This window comes from Podarcis erhardii (genome assembly GCF_964252035.2).
Source record: "Podarcis erhardii genome assembly, chromosome: 17".
Taxonomy (NCBI): domain Eukaryota; kingdom Metazoa; phylum Chordata; class Lepidosauria; order Squamata; family Lacertidae; genus Podarcis; species Podarcis erhardii.
Genome location: NC_138515.1, coordinates 17,431,288 through 17,454,539, shown reverse-complemented (window position 1 = coordinate 17,454,539; position 23,252 = coordinate 17,431,288). Strand labels below are relative to the sequence as shown.

The 23,252-nt window shown below is 42.4% G+C and overlaps 1 protein-coding gene across 26 annotated transcripts in view; it reads left to right on the top strand.

Moving 5' to 3' along the window:
* Positions 1 to 22,765, top strand: part of PTPRD (protein tyrosine phosphatase receptor type D) — a 1,160,352-nt gene extending 1,137,587 nt beyond the window's left edge. For all 26 annotated transcript variants that reach the window (XM_081844735.1, XM_081844724.1, XM_081844745.1 and 23 more), the window contains 5 exons: positions 411 to 537; positions 5,453 to 5,578; positions 12,750 to 12,904; positions 14,582 to 14,717; positions 18,510 to 22,765. In XM_081844735.1, the coding sequence (XP_081700861.1) occupies positions 411 to 537; positions 5,453 to 5,578; positions 12,750 to 12,904; positions 14,582 to 14,717; positions 18,510 to 18,578 (613 nt within the window). In that variant the 3' untranslated portion in view covers positions 18,579 to 22,765. The remainder of the gene's footprint in view (positions 1 to 410; positions 538 to 5,452; positions 5,579 to 12,749; positions 12,905 to 14,581; positions 14,718 to 18,509) is intronic.
* Positions 22,766 to 23,252: the final 487 nt, after the last annotated feature.

Below are 23,252 nucleotides of genomic sequence, written 5' to 3'. Positions count from 1 at the left end.
ATTAGAAGAGTTAACAAACAAAAAAAGTGCTTTGGAGCCATAAGTCATAAGCTCAATAGACTGTATGACAGCCAGCCTTGAATGCAAAAATGGAGTTTTCCCACTAAGTGTTTCCTAAGTGCTTTTGCAACTCACAAAATTGAGCTATTAGAGTTGCATTAAAATTTAAATAAGATAAAGCCATAAATCACAATATTAACAGTGCAATTTCTTCCACAAACTTCCAAAAAAACAAAACAATGCTATTGTTTGATTAAACAATCTTTAATATGTTTTTAATGTGCTTACGTTCAATAATTTACAGCTGTACATGGCTTAGAGTTGATGGTTCAGCAGAATGTTTACATTCAACAAGAGAGTCTTTGACTTGCTTGGATTGGTAAATGTTTGCCCTTATATTTTAAACTTAGGCAACAAAAAGCCTATATCGCTACACAGGGACCTTTGGCAGAAACAACAGAAGATTTCTGGAGAATGCTTTGGGAGCACAATTCAACCATCGTAGTCATGCTTACTAAACTGCGAGAAATGGGCAGAGTAAGTATGTGGCACATTTCCAGACAGTCAATGTCAAAAATTGGTTTGGCATAGGATGTGCAGCAAGAGCAAGTGATTCAAAAGAGCAATTACTTACACCGGACCAACTGTTATTGGTATATAGGCAATAGTCTTCACTAGGCATAATGGAAAGGAAGCTAATCCTCAAGGACACACATAATGAAAACCTACAAATGTATGTAACTAGTATGTCTTCATATACATACAACATCAACATAAGATCTGGGGAGCGGCATTTCCTGCATCTCCCAATCATGTCAAGAATATAGGCTAAGGTTTATAGAGAGCGTTAGTTCTTAAACATTGTTTCCAGGTTCCTCAATGAAAAAATTAATAATGGAGGGTGACTTTCCTTGAAAAGCACCTAGTCAGTGACTATAGAGCTTCTCCTGCAATATAACGACAGGGGATTATTGGATATGTTCTGAAGTGTAGAGTCAACCCATAGGGTCAACTAGTCCAAGCCTCTGTGGCTTAGTTCTCACAATCAGATGAGGTGCCTGTATTCTGTTTTAACTGCCTCACTTCTTTAGTCTGCAGGCAAAGGCTCACATCCTGGACTGCTTCCCCCTGAACATGCATGTACAGTCATACCTGTTGCTACATTTGCTTCAGGTTAAATCTTTTCAGGTTGCGTCCCGCAGTGACCCAGAAGTACCGGAAAGGGTTATTTCTGGGTTTTGCCGCTCACGCATGCGCAGACGCTCAAAATGACATCACGCGCATGCGCAGAAGCGGCGAATCGCGACCCGCAGATGTGCAGACGTGGGCTGCTCATGTTGCGAACAGGGCTCCGGAACGGATCCCGTTCACAACCAGAGGTACCACTGTATTCCTAAAACTAGGCATGGCAGGGAAAAGGCTAGGGTGGAACATATTCTGTTAAAAATAAATAAATGAAGGAGCATTCAGTCTTAGAAGTGGTGCAGTCCAGATAAAGGTTTACCACCTCATCATCTGATATTTGTGAGAACTAGGTCCCAGTGTTCTCTGCAAGACACTGGGATTTAGGGCTGACATTTAAGAATTCTTGCTTTTGTTATGCCTACCCTCAAGAATCCTGCCACTTTCAGAACATAGAAAACATATATTCAAGTACAGCAACATCTTCTAGTTCTATGAGTAAAGACCAGGTGGATCTCCTTTGTCAAAGGAATCAAAAAGTTATGACTCAGTTGCCACCAGCTCTGGAAATTCAACAGGCTGTGAACCAGGTTGAAATTTAGGTCATTGGTACAGAGTGACAGGAGCTGGCTCTTTCCAAAATAGTTAAAATCTGTAGCCAAGTGATCATTCAAAGGAAACTCTTTAAAGTGTAGGTCTGAGAAAGTCAACAAATAATTCACATCATTTTGCAATGCTAATAAATCTCTACAATATTTGTGTAAATATTAACTGTTCTATACATGGCTGGAGAAAAGATTAGTAGTTCTGCAGCTGCCTGGGAAGTATTCAATTGCTTTTAAAAAGAACATTGTTGTTTTGTTTTCAGAAGGCTTTGGTTTTATATCAAAATGTTTTGTTTTGCTATATTGGTATCAGTGTCAGTACTTTAAAATTAAGAGTTCCTTGTCTAAATATAATTCTAAGAACTTTAGTATGTGTACACAGAGAGAGAGTGTGTGTACACACACACACACACACACAGAGAGAGAGAGAGAGAGAGAGAGAGAGAGAAAGGTGTTTCATCCACTATGTAAGAGTTATATGAAGTAAAGATGCCAAGCCACTTAACTATAGAGATGCAATGATTTGTTATTTGAAAAGCTATATGTATTTTTAGCTAGATGATTTGAAAAGCAATCACAGTATTATATTTTAAATATAGATGGATGATAACTTTTAAGCCAGTCTTGTAATAATTTAATTTTAAGTCTTTTTTTTTTTTTAATTGCCCAGTATCTATTTTCCTGTCACTTGCAGTTCTGTCAGTTTGTTCACAGCCTTAAACTGTGTATTTGATGATTGTGTTGCTTCCTAAGACATTTGCCAGACGAATGAATCCATTATCAAAAAGAACAATATTATACACTCATAAAACATGTGCATTGCTATTTGGACACACCCCAAATCCTATGGGCTCTTCAGACTTTTGCAACTGGAGTCCACGCAAGAACGACGAGTTTCTCTGCATTTTGCAAAAGCCCTGCATTTCTGACCTTCCGAGGTTGTTGTTAAAAAGTTAGCTCCTTAAGCGCTAACCCTAATGGGTGTTAAAGTTGGGATGGGAGCAGTAGGGAAATCCAAGTGCTTCGCATACCTAAAGCATTTGTTAGTTTTAGTGTACAACACAATCAGGAGGGAAGAGTCTTGGAGACAAGTGGGGAAAGAATTTAGATGAATGCAGTCATAGGGCAACGGTGTTCAAGAGCTATCAGAAGAGACAAGATAAAAGAGGAAGGGAGCTGTGAACATGAAGAACAAAATGGGCAGCAGCTAGAAAGAATTGTTTCAAGCAAACCCGGTATAGGCAGAATGAGGGTGAGAAGTGAAGATACATAGGCTGCTGCAGTTCAAGTACAGCGGATGCTTGGGTTGCGAACGTTATCCATGCGGGATGCATGTTTGCAATCCGCAGTGGCGTGTCTGCACATGTGCGGGTAGCAATTTGGCGCTTCTGCACATGCACGACCCCTGAAACACAGAAGTAACCCATTCTGGTACTTCCGGGTTTCGGCAGGTCCGTAACGCCAAAAAAAATGGAACCTGAGGTGTCTGTAACCCGAGGTATGACTGTACTTGAGTTTGTTAATTAATGGCAGAGCTGTGACTGGTGGTAGCTTTGAGGGAGAAGGGAGAACTGGGAGCAGATGCTGGATGAAGAGAGTGAGGAGGGTGGGTTTTTGTTTGGTTGGCCTGGCACCAGTGCAGAGGGACGCAGGTGGCACTGTGGGTTAAACCACAGAGCCTAGGACTTGCTGATCAGAAGGTTGGCGGTTCGAATCCCCACGACGTGGTGAGCTTCCGTTGCTCGGTCCCTGCTCCTGCCAACCTAGCAGTTCGAAAGCACGTCAAAGTGCAAGTAGATAAATAGGTACCGCTCCGGCGGGAAGGTATACGGCGTTTCCGTGTGCTGCTCTGGTTCGCCAGAAGCGGCTTAGTCATGCTGGCCACATGACCCGGAAGCTGTACGTCGGCTCCCTCAGCCAATAAAGCGAGATGAGCGCCGCAACCCCAGAATCGGCCACGACTGGACCTAATGGTAAGGGGTTGCTTTACATTTACCTGACACCAGTGGCGGAGGAAGGGGGTGCAGTGGGGGCTGGCCACCCCGGGTGTTACCACTGAGGGTGGTGACAAAATGCCAGGCGACACATACCGTGGGGCCTGCAGCGCGGCCGAGACACGCGTCTCCGGTGCATGCGGGCTCCACACTGCCCAAACGGTCCACCCGCTGCCTCCCCCCCCCCCAGCTGTAGGGTGGCTGAGTGGGAGGAGGCACGTTTCAATGTGCAAGCCTGTGCATGTCTATTCAGAAGCAAGTCCTCTCGTTTTCAGGGGGGCTAACTCCCCAGTAAATGCTCAACCTTCGATAACTACCGTATTTTTTCGTGTATAATGCGCCCCCTATTTGGGGGGACTTCAAATTAAGAAAATGGGGGGAGAATGGCCCTATTGGTGTTTCGCAACTTTAACCTGTTGCAGCATTTTAGCCAGACCCAGTTCAATGTAGCAGAGCATACGCAGACTTCCAGAAGCAATCAGTTGCAGGCAGGAAGGAGACGCTGCTACCAGTAACTTGGTTACTTAGAGGTGTTTATTATTTACAGCAGACTTCAAGTTATAGTGGTACCTTGAGTTACATACGCTTCAGGTTACATACGCTTCAGGTTACAGACTCCACTAACCCAGAAATAGTACCTCAGGTTAAGAACTTTGCTTCAGGATGAGAAAAGAAATCGTGCTCCAGCGGCACGGCAGCAACAGGAGGCCCCATTAGCTAAAGTGATGCTTCAGGTTAAGAACAGTTTCAGGTTAAGAACGGACCTCCGGAACGAATTAAGTACATAACCTGAGGTACCACTGTACTATATACATGAACAGAAGCAGATCTTAACTAGCTCTCTCAACAAACTCCAAACAACTCTCAGAACACCATATTGACCAACAAACTATCCAGTCAGGGAAGGGGGGGAATGAAGGAAATTGCTCACCCAATGAACTACACTGCCACTCGCACACGTCGCTAAAGCCACCTATTATGCGTCCCTTCGCCGCCAGAAGCCGCCAATAGCCCACCCTATTGCTGCAGCGACACCCAATCATCAACAGCCCTTGCCGCAGCCACCAATAACACGCCGACAAGCCACTGACAATCTCAGGCTCGCGACACAAATCTATCACAAGTCCCCCCAATGCACTATCTATAAAACTACAGTGGTGCCTCGCAAGACGAAATTAATCCGTTCCGCGATTCTCTTCGTCTAGCGGTTTTTTCGTCTTGCGAAGCCCATTGACAGCTTAGCGGATTAGCGCTATTAGCGGTCTAGCGGCTTTTAGCGATCAGCTGAGAAGCGGCTTATCAGCGGAACAGCTGATAAGCATCTTAGCGCTTAGGGAAAGGGCAAAAAAAAGCGGGGGGGAAACCGCGGGAACTCGCAAGATTTTTTCGTCTTGTGAGGCAACCCCATAGAGAAATTCGTTTAGCGAAGCGCCTCCAAAACGGAAAACCCTTTCGTCTAGCGGGTTTTCCGTCTTGCGAGGCGTTCGTATTGCGGGGCACCACTGTAACTATAAAACAAACCCCAATTTTTAACATTGTTTTTTAATTTTAAAAAAACCTGCTCTTATACACGGAAAAATACGGTAAGTGTGATTTTTCCAACCTCCTTGGAAGACAGATTGTCATAGAAATCTATACAAACAAATTGTCTTATTTTCCTCCACCTTGCAGGAAAAATGCCACCAGTATTGGCCAGCAGAGCGCTCAGCCAGGTATCAGTACTTTGTGGTGGATCCCATGGCAGAGTACAACATGCCGCAGTACATCCTAAGGGAGTTCAAGGTCACAGATGCCAGGGTAAGTTCAGCAAAACTGTTGCAGGTCCAGTTGCCTGATACTTCAAAGTGATAGATCTTTGCTTCTGTCCACCCCTCCAACCACATGTCAGCACTCAGGGTTGTTTTCAACATTGTGCTAACTTACTGTAATCACTCAGACATCACAAGGACTTTTGCTTGAACAACATAACTTTCCCTTCTCCCCCTGTGTGTCCCCCGATTTATTCTAGGGTTTTCTCCACACCCACACCCCAAGCAGTTTTATAATAATAATAATAATAATAATAATTAAAAAAATATAAAAATTATTTATACCCCACCCTTCCTGGTTCAGAAAACAGGAATGATGGGAATTGTAGTCTCAAAAGATCTGGAGGACCAAGGTTGAGGAAGCCTGATCTATATCCACCTTGGTGATTCTATTTTCAAGCCAACAATGGATCTTAAAGAACTGTGTATCTCTTGGTAATGAAAGCTACTCAAAAACAGAAGTGAACAAGTATTTCACTTTGTGCCAAAAGAGGAGGGGGAGAGCAGGTCTGGATGGTTATGTATACCCCATACATTTAAAACACATTTTTCTGCCAAAGAATCCTATGAACTGAAGTTTACCCCTCACCGAGCTGCAATTCCCAACACCTTAACAAATTTAAGTAACAGACATAAATTACCAGTTCTGTTGATTTGAGTGCATCTATTTTACACTGTGGGTTAAACTACAGAGCCTAGGACTTGCTGATCAGAAGGTCGGCGGTTCGAATCCCCGCAACAGGTTGAGCTCCCGTTGCTTGGTCCCTGCTCCTGCCAACCTAGCAGTTTGAAATCATGTCAAATGCAAGTAGATAAATAGGTACCACTCTGGCAGGAAGGTAAACGGCGTTTCCATGTGCTGCTCTGGTTCGCCAGAAGCAGCTTAGTCATGCTGGCCACATGACCTGGAAGCTGCACGCCGGCTCCCTTGGCACTACAACCCCAGAGTCGGCCACGACTGGACCTAATGGTTAGGGGTCCCTTTACCTTTACTTAAGTCTTGATCCAACCAATGATTTTTTTTGTAATGGAGCACACTGATCAGAAGACCAAAATGCTATTCACCTTTTCCCTTACTCAATCCGTCGTCTCCCAATACTTTTTAAAGGCATTGTCTCCACTTAAGGCTTTAAATACATTGTTGTTTTGCAACAGCCCTTTAGGTTGTGTGAGCTGGAAGGTTAATATGGTGTGATTTAAAAACTGCAGAGCAAATGGCATTCTTAAGGGAAGCTTGACAAGGTTTACACATTATAATTTGATTCCTGGCATAGCTTATTCCTCGGAGTTCTAATCTGTCTGCAGAGAAGAGCTACGCGGCCGTGACCCTGACGGGCTAATTTTCATTTTGCATTCCTTATCTGAACAGCTGAGTCGGAGGTTCGGTGCTGATATAAGATTAACTGTATATAAACATTTTTATAGGCCTGGCTCAAGCCATTTTCAAGCTGTGATTTGTAACACTTCACACTCGATGGCAGGATAAACCCCCTACTCGTCTCCATTTTTGGAAGCCCTGTAGCAATAACGTTGATTAGAGAAACCTAACAGAGTGTTGCACATACAAGGGACAAAAATGTCTCTCCGTTAAAAACTCTAGCTCAGCTTCCTAAAACTCTGAGCCTTCCCTCAGCTCAAAAGGATTGCTGCTTTTTGATGCTGCTATTAAAAGTTGGCTCAAAGAAGATATACTGTGGGGACACAGGGAATGTAGCCACATGGGAGAGTTCCTAAACCCAGCCGTTAAATCATAGGAAACTCGAGTTTGAAAGTGCAAAATCTAATATAGTAGTTGTCATCACACTTGCTCTAGCCAGAGTTAGGTTCGTTTGCTTCCATTGTTACCAACGGGACAGACTTACGGCTGGCATTCAGGCTGAACTAGTACCATGCCTGCCTTTAACTTCAAATTGCAAAATACAGCCATCCAGATATTGGCAGGCACCAGGCAATTACAACACAGTACACCTATATTTACCAGTTACGCTAGCTGGTGGTGTATTTTGGTGCTGGCATTGACCTTTAAAGCCCTAAATCATTTTGGACTTGGTTACTTGAAGTTCACCATGACGAAGGATACTGAATCCCTACCCCAACTGCTGGAAGTTCTTTTGCATCCCATTCTGGCTTGGGCCAGGGGGTGGGTGCCAGCAGATATTGTCCAAGAAGTTTCAAGCTTGATTCTTTTTAAAAAATAAAGCTGTGAAGGCAGATATTTGTCCTTGAGTTGAATTCTGCATATCGTATGTATATACCGTATTTTTTGCCCTATAGGATGCACTCTTTCCCCTCCAAAACTGAAGGGGAAATGTGTGTGCATCCTATGGGGCGAATGCAGGCTTTCGCTGAAGCCTGGAGAGCAAGAGGGGTCGGTGCGCAGAGCTGCCTGCAGTCCCGGGCTTCGCACAGCTCTGCGCAGCACTGCGCAGCGCTAGGGAGCCCGGCGCGAAGTCACGCCAGGCTCCCGAGGGCTGCGCAGAGCTTCCTGCATTCCGAAGCCTGGGGTGCGCTGAAGAGCACGCCCGGGCTTCGCGCAGCTCTCCGCAAGCCTGGGGAGACCGGCGCAACTTCCCGCCAGGCTCCCCAGGCTTGCGGATAGCAGGCTGTTCTCGGGGCTGGGGTCGGGGGAAGCTCGGGCTTCCCCCATGCCAGCCCCGTGCCTGGGGGGGAAATTAATTTTTTCCCCTTTATTTCCCCCCCAAAAAACCTAGGTGCATCCTATGGGGCGGTGCGCCCTATGAGGCGAAAAATACGGTATATTTTCTAAAATAGGAGGTGCCAGCCTATTTGGACCACTGGAAAATTGGGCATTTTTATGAAGCGACACAGGTGCCAGTTAAAACATGGCTGCTATAGTGGTGTGGCATACCACAAAATGGCTGCCTTGTTTAAAAGAGAAGAAAAAGAGAGGCAACCACAAAACTGAGTAGGCATGTCTCCCATCAATGAGGGGGAAAGAAACAAAAAATCAGCCACCGTCTTGATCTCTCTCTCTCCTCTGTTCAAAACAGAAGGGAGGAGAGGTCCAATTCTGGTATCCAATAAAATATGGACTGTTTTAGGCGGAAATGTGTAATGTAATTGAGGCCAAATCCATGCAGACAGGAACTGAGCATGAACAGTGTTTGAAACTCCCATTGTTCTAGGCACATTTTGTGACAGAGAATTTCATTAGGGCGAGCTCTTAAAAATATTAGGGGGGTGGGCAGGGGAAGGTCTAGACCATGTGAAAAATTAACATAATATTTTAGCTGCAGTTCATTCATTTTCAGCTTCTTTTCTTACAAAAAAGCACACTTAGACATGCCATTGTTGTGCCCATAACCTAGGTTTAAGGTGCCATTTAGCTCCTAGCTTTCATGTCTCAGTTTCTAACATGAAGAGCATGAAGAGGAAACAGACATTTGTGTACTGTGGATTCCTGAAGGGTTATTTACTGAGCGCTTTTGAGGTTGCTATAGGAGTTACTGGTGAAAGCAGTGGCACCTGTGAGCACCACATGACAGTCTGTGCACAGATCTATAGGGACAAGCTGTGCACACCTATAGGAACATGATTCCCATCTCTCAACTTATAAGAAGGAAAATCAATACTTCTTATTATGGCTGTTTTCACTCCCTTTTTGCACACATCAAAAATGGCAGCAACAATGTAATGTTGCGAGCCGTAAACAATAACTGAAGAATCTAGATTGGTGAAAGTAGCTCTGCGTTTATTCCTACCTTCCAGTATGAATTACAGTGTAATGTATCACATAATTACTTCCCACTTTCTGCTTTGCACTTGCATCCTGTGTTAATGATCAGGGTCAACAAAATGGGGCAGTTGCACACAGCACTTCTATAGCAATGATATCTGTGAGAAACACTTTCTATACTGTGCTGAACCTCTTTCAAAGGCATCTGATTTTATCTATGGAGAGACAGAAACACAGATGGTCACCTAGTTCTTAGGGCTAGACAGAGAATGGACTCAATTAACTGTTTTAATCAGACAGCTGCCCAAAGGTGTTTGTTTTCATGCAATGAAAATAGTGATACTTTGTTGTTGCTTTGCCTGTCCAGTGAAGAGGTAACTAAAAAAAACCTAAACTCCTTTATAGCTGCAGAGGATACAATCTAAAGGTGTTAATATATTCTTGGTATTCCTTTAGTGACTGCCATAAATGAGCATCTCGTTAAATTTCAGGACAGACTGTTCGTCATGCCAGTAGTGTAAGAGCAGAGTCGATTTCTAGGCAGTTTTTGGGCTAGCTTACTGCTATCGCACAGTCTTTTTGGCGTCAGCCTTAAATAACATGTAAGTTATTAAAGCAAGATAGCAATGTCTTTTATAGATATTTGTTCTGGCCTTTCATGACACACAGTGCTGGAATTTCTCAAAAGCCAGTAGGCACTAAGTTATTAACCCAAAATACCTTGAGAAGAGAGACGTATGCCATCGATCTTTTTAGTTGACAAAAATTAGTACACCGTGACGCTAAACATTTCTGCTGGCACAGTTGCTCGCGGTGAAAGTGTGACGTTGGAATGGGATTGCGATTTGTGAAGTAACTTGCTCGCATTGCAGGTTTCACAAGCTTTGCTGCATGTCCGCTTCAAGTAAATTGCTGCCATTTCCTCCTAAGTAAAAGGCACTTTCAATGAAGCAAAAGCGCTCCGTGGTTCAAGAACATCTCAGCAGAATGCTACAAACTGAATAATGGCTCCGGTGTCTTTGACAATTATCCACATGACTGTAGTACTTAGCCACTGAGTGCTTTAATCAGGCAAAAGAGAAGTCTTTGCTATTTAAAATATTTGAGATGAACAAGATGAGTTATAGGTCTGCATCAGGGTAAACCAAGCCTATAATTTTTCATTGGGCTTTGCTGATTTCAGTGATTGTAAACTCCTCCTCCTCCTGCAGGCATCATTGATGAAGGATGTACCTGTGGAATTTGACAGAAAATGAAAGCCTACTAGAGGAATAGCATCAACTAAGTTATCATTTTGTTTCAGTTTATTATTTTAAGCAACCTATATTCACCTCCATGTCAAGGCAATCATAGCTGAATGCTTTGGTTGGGGTATAATTATTCTCCCACCCCCCTTTCCTCCAGCTTCCAAGCTGCTGTATCAGAATTCCCATAATCATTGAGGTTATTCATTGGTTTAATTCTGCAAAAAAAAAAAAAAAAAAAAAAAGTGCCGTTTTAAGAGTTTGGCATCTGGCAATAGCTCCCTGCCTCCTCCTCTCCCGTACAGTTATAGCTCACAGGCACAGTGACATGGCATCTGCTCTGTTTCTCCTACCATGGCGGGAAAGTAGAGACATTCAGGAAGTCTGAAGTATCCGGAAGGCATGAAGGTTAACAGCAATAGCTCAATTTGTGTCACTTCTATTAAATGTCGGCACTTGCACAGATTGACAACGTGCGAAAACGAGCAAGCGCAGCAATTGTGATCAGGGCCTTCAGTGATCTCCTGCATTGTGCACATACTTACGCCAGCAATGTCAGAAACACAAAAATAGGCAGTCTGAATCTGCCACTGAGGCCTGCAAGAGTTTTGTGCTAGGTGCAAAATAGTTTACTCCCTTTATTTTCTATAATTTTTTAATTAAAATTTTCTGTTTTACATTTTAGAATATTCATTTCAACAACCTTAAAATGTCAATGACTTCCCTTCTTCTTTTCCCATGGCTCATTTTGCATAACATAAATCCCTGCATATTTTATATAAACTAAACCATTCAGCATTCCATTATTACGTCCATCAAAACTTATTTACACCATTGAATTTATCTGAATGCTGCCATTGTTTTCAAGTGTACACAATTCCCCCCATATATCCAATAAACATTTTCCAACCTTCTCTAAACCTATGTTCTCCCTGTTCTTTTATTCTATATGTTAGGTCTGCAAGCTGCGCATATTCCATCAATTTAAGTTGCCATTCTTCTTTAATTGGGACCTCACTCGTTTTCCATTTTGGGGCTAACAAAACACCAGCCACAGTAGTTGCATACATAAATAACCTTTTTTGACAGCAACACATATACTAAAACTGGAATGATACAGAGAAGATTAACATGGCCCCTGCGCAAAATAGTTTATTCTCTTGCAGCAGTTACAATAACCACTAACCCAGAGAGACTCGCCTGGTGCCATCATTACATGCCTTTTTGTGCCGGAAAAAAACATTCCTTTTTACACAGGTCTTTGGTCATTAAATAATTGGTGGTCTGTTAAATGGGAGGGGGGGGCTATTATTATGATTATTTTACTATTATGTTGTGTATTATTATGCTGTGTGTTATGTTTTTATGATTAAGCTGTATAAATTATGTTCTTAATGTTGTAAACCACCCTGGGAACTTTGGAGAAAGGGTGATATAAAATTGAATTAATACTAATAAAAAATGAAGATGAAGACCCAAAACTACTGCAGTTGTGGGCGTGGTTAGGGAGTGAAAATGTAAAGGCAGTCTTAATCAGCCCATGTCATAAAACACACCATCACAAATGGCATGGCCAGGTCACCCTCATATTGATGCGTGACACCTACCCCACACAACGCTGAGGCTGGACCGGGACCTGGTGGCTGAGCACAACCCGGTACTAGTAGGGATGAGAATACATGAATGAGCACTTTCCAGTCCCCCTTGGCAAAAGATGCAGCCTTACAGATGGCTTTCCTACGAAAAGAGAGGGACACATTTGAAAGAGTGCTAGGGAAGAAGAATCTAGTAGCCAAGCCAGAGGCGTTTAGTTAGCTATAAAGAGAATTTGGGTTTTGTTGGCACTGCAGCCATGCCAATGCCTTCCATTGCATCAGAAAGAAGGGGAAAGTCCCACTTAACTAGCTCACAGTTTCCTTGTCCCTTAAAGACTCTGTTTTTCCAGTATTTAAATGTCAGAGAACATCCTTTCCAATGCAGGGAGCAATTTGAGCATCACTGCGGTCAGTGAAATTGCATTCTTATGTCATTGTGGTTTTGCCAACTGCAAAACGACAAGGAAAACACAAGCCTCGTCAGCATTGTCTCAGAAGTGTTTTCACTCCTTTTCCTCATTGTGGGTTATTTTCCCCTTTGCTAGTTGGTCCCCCCCCCAAAAAAAACCCCTTGTTTTCTGCCTTACTGTGTTGCATATCCTATATGTATTTATTTCATTCAAGGACGGCCAGTCTCGGACGGTGAGGCAGTTCCAGTTCACCGATTGGCCTGAACAAGGAGTGCCAAAGTCGGGAGAAGGGTTTATCGATTTCATAGGCCAAGTTCATAAAACAAAAGAGCAGTTTGGGCAAGATGGGCCAATCTCGGTTCATTGTAGGTAAGTAACAATCACCCTCAGATGCCATTGATGAGATGAAAACTGATGAAATGATTTGACAGAATGGTAATTTGGGATGGGGAGAAGCAAATTAAGAGTGGAAGTTGTGTAGTGCTGTCAGCGGTGGAGCAAGCCGATTGGGCACCTGGGGTGGCGCACGTGCCCTGCATCCAGGGGCGGGGCCAGCCCCTGCAGGGGCGGGGCAAACCGGGGCAAGACACTCTGCAGGATCTCCAGTGAGTCTGCCTGCCTCCTTCCACTCAGCCACCCTACAGCTGGGTGGGGGGAGGCAGTGGGTGGACCATTTGGGGTAGCGCGGAGCCTGTGGGGGCCCAAGCCACAGCATAACTCCCAGGAGAGATTTGTGGCTCGCACATGCTGCATGCCCCGTGGTGAGTGCTACCTGGCATTTTGTCACCCCCCCCCTCAGTGGTGACACCCGGGGCAGCCCGCCCCCACTGCACCCCCTTCCTTCCCCCTGAGTGCTGTAATCCAGGAGGTCCTGAGTTCAAATCTCACCCCATTCTCCCATCTGTTTGGGGAAGTCTCCCATCTTCCTGTTTAGGGAAATTTTTAGTGTTTGATGTATTTATCGTGTTTTTAATATTCTATTGGGAGCTGCCCAGAGTGGCTGGGGAAACCCAGCCAGATGGGCAGGGTATAAATAAATTATTATCATCATCATCATTATCTACAGTATGGAGATGATAATCATACTGAGCTGCTTTTCATAATAGGATTGCCCTCTCCTGCAATAAAAGCCATTCCAAAGATTTTTATGTGTACTAAATGCTTTCCTAGATTGTATAAGAAAAATGAAGTAGAAGGAGCATCCATTTCTCAATTTATCCCTATGTGTTTCAGTCGTTGCAGGCTACTTTCGTTAGCCATCATTACAATGATGAGAGCCAGCATGGTATAGTGGTTAAGAGCGATAGACTCGTAATCTGGGGAACTGGGTTCGCGTCTCCGCTCCTTCACATGCAGCTGCTGGGTGACCTTGGGCCAGCCACACTTCTTTGCAGTCTTTCAGCCCCACTCACCTCACAGAGTGTTTGTTGTGGGGGAGGAAGGGAAGGGAGAATGTTAGCCACTTTGAGACTCCCTCGGGTAGTGATAAAGTGGGATATCAAATCCAAATCCAAACTCCAATTTTCTACAGCAGCCAGGCCATTCCCTCAGTTTGGCAACCAGGAAGGGCTGTTTCTCTGTGGCATAAACTTGTGGTCTGCAACCAATAACACAAATATTTTATCCAAAACAAGAAAAGGTGCCCTTGCCAGATGATTCCAATCCTTTATTGCATTGATTCTTTGGACTTTGCAATATTAATGAAAATAGTTTTATCCTGTTATTGCAATTGGACTAACAAGCTTGCTTTTTTTGTGTGTGTGGGAAAGAACACGTTTGGAACAAACATTTATAAGTGTTGTGGTTTCTATTTATAATGGCCATTCTGTATTTGGTTAAAAGCTAAGAATCCCTTCAAATCATTCCGCAATATCCAACACTTCATTTCCAAATCCATTTCAGCTTTTCAAATAATGATCACCTTGCAATCTACAGTTGCCGTGTAAAGATATTTATGGAGCATCGAAGGTTTGTGCGCATATGACATACTGTTTCTGCAGCTCAGCAGTCAGCCAAATTATTCACTTTCCTTTTTCCCTTCTTCAGTGCCGGTGTTGGAAGGACCGGAGTGTTCATAACCCTGAGCATTGTGTTGGAAAGAATGAGATATGAAGGTGTTGTAGATATCTTCCAGACTGTCAAAATGTTAAGGACGCAACGGCCAGCCATGGTACAGACAGAGGTAAGCATAGCTTGTCATTCTTCCACTTATTCTATAGCTATATATATACCTTGGTACCTTAGTTTAAGAACAGCTTATTTTTTGAACAACTTGGATTAAGAACGCTGCAAAGCCGGAAGTAGTTGTTTTGGTTTGTGAACTTTGCCTTGGAAGCAGAACATGTTCCAGGGCGTTTTTTCATGGGTGGGCTGTTTTAATCTAGTAGGAACATTTATTTTTATTTTTTTGCTGGTTTTAATGTATGCATGTGTGTGTTTGTTTTTCTTCAAATGTTGTAAGTCCCTTTGAGTTGCCAAGGCAGAAAAGCCTAATCAATTGAACGAATAATTATTAGTAGGAATGAATTGCTTTCCACACAAGCAGCTCAAGGCAACGTACAGTACAAATAGCAAAAGAAGAAGTTAAAAACACAAAAAGGTGTGTATGTGTATACACACACACACCACACACACACACACACACACACAAAATTGACATCCATTGCAGAGACCCATTCATCTAGCTGGAAATGCATTTGCTTGCAGTCCAGTGACTAGTTGTAGTAGCAAAGGGAAGATTGTTGGTTGTTTTTCTGTGTGTGAGAAAGAGAGAGAGTTTTTAAAAAATAAAATAAAAAATATCCTCTTGATATTCTCTTACTGCTCTCCCATAAGCCTCCCCATTTATTCAACCCCTGATAAAAAGCCATTGCCAACTCCTCTCCCTTTCTCAGCCACAGAAAGAGAGACAGAATGGAACGGACAATCAAATGTCCTGCCAAGCAGCTATTGCCTTTCTTCAGGAGAACTCATTTGACCCTGGAACTGGAGCTGTAAAAGAGGGGGTGAGAGGAGGAACCTGGAGGACACTCTGTTTGTGGAAGAGAGCGTGTATATGTTCTCTGGGTTCAACTCTGGCACTGAAAATAAGATTGCATGTTGAGGTCCCCAAGCCACCCCCAAATAAATCACAATTTACACAGAATTTTTGTTTAAGGTTTTTGGCATAATTTTGGCCACAGCTTTATTAAAATACATAAATGTGAATGGTTGCTTAGGCATTGGTTACGACTATCTGTCCCCGCCCCGGGACAGAACTGACTTCCGGATTCCAGCGAAAGCCAGTAAGAGAAAACAATATTGGGGAGAAAATGGAGTTGGGCACCAGACCCTCATCTCTCCCCGCATGCTCCCAGGGGCTTGCGCAGCCCAAGCCCCACGCCAGGGATTTGGACGAAAGCATGGCGAGCCCCTGGATTCCTTTGTAGCAGCAGCATTGGAAGGGCAGGCACAGCCAATTCTTACCTCTTCACCAACCAATTTTTAACCAATGCCTAACCACAACTGTGACGATTTGCTACGCAGTAGGCAAAAACCAAATGGCACCAGCCAATCTGCCAAATGGACAAAATTCCTACCAGGCCCCTGCCCCAAAAGCAGATGACTCCATGACAGGAATAGCAAGGGCAAACGCAAGAGCCCTAAATTAGGGAGGGTGTGCGGGTGATCCGGTGCACGCAGCGAAAGAGAACGCTCAATGCTGCGTGCCCTGTATATAAAACCTTTGGTCTATCCCACAAATTGGCAATGTCAAAATTTCCCTAGTAACCCAAACAGCCCAATCATTGCCAATGGCTATCTAAACGATCCCACCCAGCAACAGAAGGGTGGCCTGTCAGACCCCACCGCAGCACGTGCTCTCCATGAAGGAGAACACGCTTTGCTGGACAGAGCCCCACAAGTACAACCTTGGGTGGGAAGAGGAGCCTGCCCGTGGCGGTAAAGGGGATGAAGGAAGATGGTTGTGGAAAATGATGCACTTTGCAGGACAGTTGTTAGAAAGAGGATGGGAAGGGAAAATGGTAAAACCCAATTTTGCAGGACAAAAGCATTGAGGTTGGTGCTGTTCAAGGTCTGCGCAGATTAACTGGGAATGCAAACAGCTGCAAACACACAGTAAAGTCCAGTGTGGGCAAGCACACAGTGCCGGATTTACGTATAAGCTAAACAAGCTATAGCTTAGGGCCCCACTCTCTTGGAAGCCCCTCAAAAAAATTAAAGGTGAAAAAACTGGATGTACATTTCCAAAATATAAGATAAAAAACTAATAAAATAAAACCTACATACAGCAACAGTGTTTTGTGTTGTGTGGGCTCCTATGATGTAAGTCATGGGCTCTGCCTGCTAGCCTGCTCCCTAAAATATCACTGGTTTGCTCATTTCTATATATAGGGTGCCTACATTCTGCATGGACTGGTTATTTTATTATGTGCAAATGGCTTTAGATACCTATTAGGTCCATAAATTACCATATAGCATATATTGGCGCTGTGGGTAAAACCACAGAACCTAGGACTTGCTGATCAGAAGGTCAGCAGTTCGAATCCCCGCAATGGGGTGAGCTCCCATTGCTCTGTCCCTGCTCCTGCCAACCTAGCAGTTTGAAAGCACATCAAAGTGCAACTAGATAAATAGGTACCGCTCCAGTGGGAAGGTAAATGGCGTTTCCGTGTGCTGCTCTGGTTTGCCAGAAGCGGCTTAGTCATGCTGCCCACATGACCTGGAAGTTGTACGCCAGCTCCCTTGGCCAATAAAGCGAGATGAGCGCCGCAACCCCAGAGTCGGCCACAACTGGACCTAATGGTCAGGGGTCCCTTTACCTATATATTCAACACACGCAAAAACAGCAGCAATTTGTTGTTGACAAAGGACAGCTGGACATACAAAGGGCCCCATTACCTTCAGTAGCTGAGGGCCTCATCAAACCTAAATCTGGCCCTGGCAAGCACACATGCAGCAATTTGAACACCAGAGAGAAAAGGAGGCGAAAAGGAAGCACACCACTTTCCAGGGACGAGAAGAGCTCTGACAATGCAGGATGGATGGATTTGGGAGTCTGTGGGCCAGGTGTGAGCACAGGATGTTGGGTTTTAAACATTGATTCAGACATAGCTCCTAAACCTTTGACTGCAGGCTTGTAGTCCAACACTACAGTTTTAACAACTTTTAAAACAAAGTTATTTAGAATGGAATTGGGCCATTTCCCCCTCTCACTGATCCTAATAACTCAGAGAAAACTGAAGAGTAAAACCCATTTATTTTCTATTACTAGTATTATTGCAGATGAAAAATGTCTTTATGTCCCATTAGTTCCTAGAAACAAATACTTACACACACATATAAAATAAAATTTGCAAGTTTGCATTTTGGATGATTTGATGTTCCTTCTCTTAAACTGTTTATTAGAAAAGAATATTCTTCTTCTTTTGCCTCATTATGGATATACTTTGACCTTCATATATATATAAAAACTTGTGAAGCAGTTATGTACCACAACATTCAGCACAGCTCCTAGCAATCATTGGAATAAAATACAAAATATTAAAATACAGTAATGCATCAAACTTTAAAAGCTTCCCTAAAGAGGGCTGCCTTCAGATGTCTTCTAAAAGTCTGGTAGTTGTTGTTCTCTTTGACATCTGGTGGGAGAGCATTCCACAGGGCGGGTGCCACTACTGAGAAGGCCCTCTGCCTGGTACACATGCCAAGGGTCCCAGGCTTGCCAGGGAAGCACAGCTGGGCCCAAAACCGGGTTAAGGTGTGGGTGTTCTGCTTAGAAGTTACATGAAACCATGGTTGCAGCTGGCAAGATAAAGGAGCAAAGAACTTCTCCTAGAAGGGAAAGCAGCACATCTCACAACCGTCTCGTGTTCTGTTAACCATTCATGGGTAAGAAATTGGTGGTGTTGTAACCCGAAAGCAGCAAATGGATTTATCTTAACTTCTCTTTCTCTCTTCCCCCCCCCCCCCCAAGGATCAATATCAGTTCTGCTATCGAGCCGCACTAGAATACCTGGGCAGCTTTGATCACTATGCAACGTAAAACAAAATCCCTGACCATCCTGGATTTTTAACTGCAGGCCCTTTAAGATCCAGAGAGCCTCTTCTGAGCCATACCGTGTGCTTGAGAAGTACTTCTTAACTCCTAACTAAAGACCAATTAGTGGGGAAATATTAAAACGAAAACAAACAACAAAACGAAAAACTGTTCCAGGTGGACCAACAATTCACAGTTCAATAAACCTTACCAGAAACCTAATAAAAGAATCCAGACTGGTTGAGGCATCTGAAGGATTTCATTTTACAGATACCTCAAGGATTCAGCTTTGGTTGAAGTTAAAGGGAAGAGCAAATTCTGCAAAGAACCATCATCTTGTTCAGGATTGCATGATAGTTAACAATGTGGAACTTGGGAGTCCTGCAATTCGGTGCGAGATGTTTCTCCAAGGGCCAGTACCTGGCTGCTCTGAGAAAAGACGAACTCTTTGCTTCAGCATCTCCCCTTCCTACCATATTGCTCATAAATAACACTTTGGGGGGTGGGAGGGGAAAGGGCGAATGTTTAAAAAGAAAGTCCTTGATTTAGTTTTTTAGTATTGTAAAGATACTGCTGACCTGTGCTTCATTTTTAACTGTGTAAACTTTTTTCCTTTTTTTTATTTTAAACAAAAAGTTTATCATTCAATGAAGTGAATTTGGAGGAAAAAAAGTTGCATAACTGTTCATTATTATTTTTTGTTTGTTTCAGAATTGTAGATTTTTTTTATGCTGTAGAACTGTTACCTGTAATATCTCGCTGTAGAAATGTTAAATAATTTGAAAATTTGCACATTTTTGTGCAACCCTATATTTATCTCCAGGACCACATTCTCATTTAGATAATTGCTTTTACATTTTGATTTTTTATTATTATTAAAAAAATATGAAATATAAATCAGTTAATATACATATGGAAGGTTTTGTTTTTTGTTTCTTTTGGAATCAACAGGGAAGCGCAAAGTATAAAAGCTGCTATTAACACACACACACACACCTTTCTCTTTATATCTATAAATATATGTATATCTCTATTATTGTCTCTCTATCAATCTACAATTATGCACGTAGATAGATAGACAGAAATGCATATATCGCATATCAGTTCTTCCATGACTTGGATTTATTGAAGCAGTGGAGGAGGGAAGGAGAATCCAAAATGCTACATTCAGTCCATACAATATTTCTGAACATGTCTGCATCTCATTGTTTTGCTTTGAGGGCTTTTGTTTCGTTGTCTGTTTTCCAGGGGAAATGAGGAATGCACATCAGTGATACTTGAAACTCAGTCCTACCCCCAAAAAAAAGAAAAGAAAGAAAAAGAAAAAAAGGATGGAAATCATATGTACACGCATCTCACACATACAAAAACACCTTAGTGTAACACTTTAGTGCAATAAACAAACCATACTAAATATAGGAAGTGTGCATGTGGGAAAGGTCAGTGCATATTCCCTTAAGAGGGGAGAATGTTGTAATATAATAGTTGTCAAGATGTTTTAAAAATGTATTCACTTGTATAATTGTCTATAGTATACGGTAGGACATGTGCATTGACGATGTATAATGGGGCAAAGCCAAACTCATGTTGCTCTGTTGAATCAGAACTCTTTTTGTGGCATACAGCATTAATGGAAAATGCTGGGGGTTTTTTTAATTTTAATTTTTACATTTAGAGTGCCTTATATTTGATGCCTATTTTGATAGCATTTCTTCAAGTTTTGTTTGCATTAGTTGAACTCACATTTCTCTTGTGTCACCCTTCCCCCAACCCCCCTTTCTTCGATTAAAAAGCATTAGCTTTTCAACACATGTACAAAGAGGTCTTTTAAGAATATGCATTCCTGGTGTTAAATATTAATCCATGTTTATCCCAAGCAGTTGGGTAGTCAGGGGCTGTTTATCCGGGTGCGAGTCCTCCCAGTCTGCTTTCGTAACCATTGCATTGGTTATCAGAAGCCAGGAGCACCGTGCTGAAAAGAGAAGGTAGATACCCCTTAATAGACATTGGAGCAGCGATTAGAATGGGTCTTGAGTCATATCCATGCACACGAATTTTCACTGGAGGCCAAAGCATGTTCACTTTACTCAGGCTAAAAGGCCTCCTGAAATAAGCTGGGTCAGGCAAGCGGACAGAGGGCGTAAATGTAAGGAAGATTATATGTGACCCCCTCATTGTGGACGGTACAAAACATTTTGAGGCACTATAATGGAAGCCATTTGCTCTTGCATTGGTCTGGGTTCAGCCTAGCACCATGTTGGAACATAAATATCAAAAGAATTATTTTAAATGTGGTTTAAAAAAAAAAAAGGATCACCAAGGAAGTGATTAGTTGATCTTTCTCTCTCTTTTTCCATGTTTCCCATCGCTACCAGAAATAAATATATTAAAAGACCAAACACTAGAAAGCATTCTATTTGAGCACTTTTATATATAAAAATGCAAAAATGGGGGAAAAAATTAAACATATATATGTATAATAATAATAATAATAAAAATAAAAATAAAGTATTATAGAAGGCTACCTCAGAATGAGATTCTCTAACTTACATCAGAATCAGAGAAGAATGTGCACTATATGTTTCCTTTTGTTTTGTTTTTTATTTGTTTTTGTCAAAATAGTATTTTTTAAAGTGCCAGATTATGCAGCGAACTCATGCTTTTAGCCAAAAGTACCCGTTTTCAGACACTCACAGTGGGAAAAAATGCTACATTTTAGAAGCATAGAGGAAAGGCATGTCTGCACAGGAACTTTCTGTGTTCTGGACTTGTAAGCGCAAGATTGAAAGTGCATGACAAAATGCCAACGACGACCCCATTTTGCATGGGGTTCAAGTGCGTCCTTGCTCTGTATAGAAATCTGCAGTGGTCCCTGAAGAGTGCGCATGGGGGTCATGTGGCTTGTGAGGTCAGGATGTACACGGAAGAGCATAAAAAAAGAAAATCCACGTGCAGACATACACTAGGCAGGCCAATTACTCATGAAAACAATTGGCCTTTTTTCTGCAAAAAAACAAAAACAAAAATCATTTGATTTATTCAAGAAAAGCGTTGTATGAAATCACTAGTGAGTGAGGGGTGAACGTTTTCACGTGACAAGAAGAGGAAGAAATAGCCGCACATATTCCCGTCAAAACTGCTATTCAGGAGTTGCTTCTGATGAGGAACTCTCTCCGAATCATTGATGTGCATTCCATTTTCTGTATCTTTGCTGTGCAGTGATCTCTCTCTCTCTCTCTCTCTCTCTCTCTCTTTCTCTCTCTCTTTAATTAGTAGGTGTCATTATCTGCCATTTACCAAGCTCAGAATTCGGTTTCATCAGCATAACCAGTACGGTGCTATTATTTACCTATGTATGTGTAGTTATGTATAATTTTGTAATTAGTTAACAATGGAGAAATACGCAAAATATATAAAAAATTATTTGTACAGAACTTTTATTTTAGCTCCTTTTTTAATAAAAAAGAAAGAAAAAAAACCTGGTTTGCATGGTTAGACGTTGGCAAGGATGGCTGGGGGAAGGAAGGGGTTACTCTAGGGAGATTTGCACTTTCTATACCTTTGTACTATGCACTGCCCTATTGATTCTACACCCAATAGTATTATTACTTGAACCCATCTGTAAGGAAAACTGCTTATGAAAATCCACTTGTGTGTATGTAAATAACACAAAACATGTTTAAAGGGGAGGAGGGCGTTTGCAGGGGCAACAACAAGATGCAAGTTCCCTCCTCCTTATAAATTTTATTTTCTCCCCTGCTCCTCTTATGGTTTTGTGATCTCTCTTTTCGTTTTCGTTTTTGAGTGCCCTGATACTCCCAAGAGAATATCAGAAGGCTGCAGCTCCCGTCATCCATCTTGTTACGTGGCTTTGCCATTCAAGCTTGGAGTGTCTTTACAAAGATAATACAAGTTGTGTTCTTTGCTCTCGTTTTGGATGCCTAGACTGAAAACAAAAACAACAAAAAAATCAAAATAAAAAAAATTACCTTGTAAAATGGCTTGTTAAAAAAAAATACAATTACCTCTAATTAGTAGTACGCGTAAATGTTTTACAGAATGAAAGGCGTGCTTTTTATTTTCTTACTTCGTTACATTGGTGGCGAAAGAAAGTCTGTATGAAAATCAGTTATTTGCTGACACAAGTTCCATTTGTTACAAAAGAATTCTAATAAAAATGTCAGTGTTATGCAGCCCTGGTTGTCTTTTCTTAAGCCTTGCTTTCTGAAATAACAATAAAACATTTCTTTTTAGCCTTTTAAGCCTCTCCTTCTGTCAAGTGGGGGGGGGGTGATCCCACACCAGGACCATACTGGTTGGACTAGCAAACCAAGTATGTTTGTGTGTGGAATTGTTTGGAAAACGGCTAGAGGTCAGTGCTGGATCTCTTCCCCTCTGTGCCGAATCCTGCATTCAATCTCCAAACAGGGCAGGTAAAGGCTCCTTGCCCCAAAATGAAGACGCAGTGACATGGGATTTTAGTTTAAGTTATTGGGCAAAATTTAGGGCACAACTTTATAGGATACAGAATGTGATTGGTATTGCTTAGGCACTGGAATAATTCAAACTATATTAGACTCCCACCCGCATCGCGGGGAATCTGGTAAATTATTATTATTATTATTATTATTAATAATAATAATAACAACAACAACAACAACAACAACAACAACTTATTAT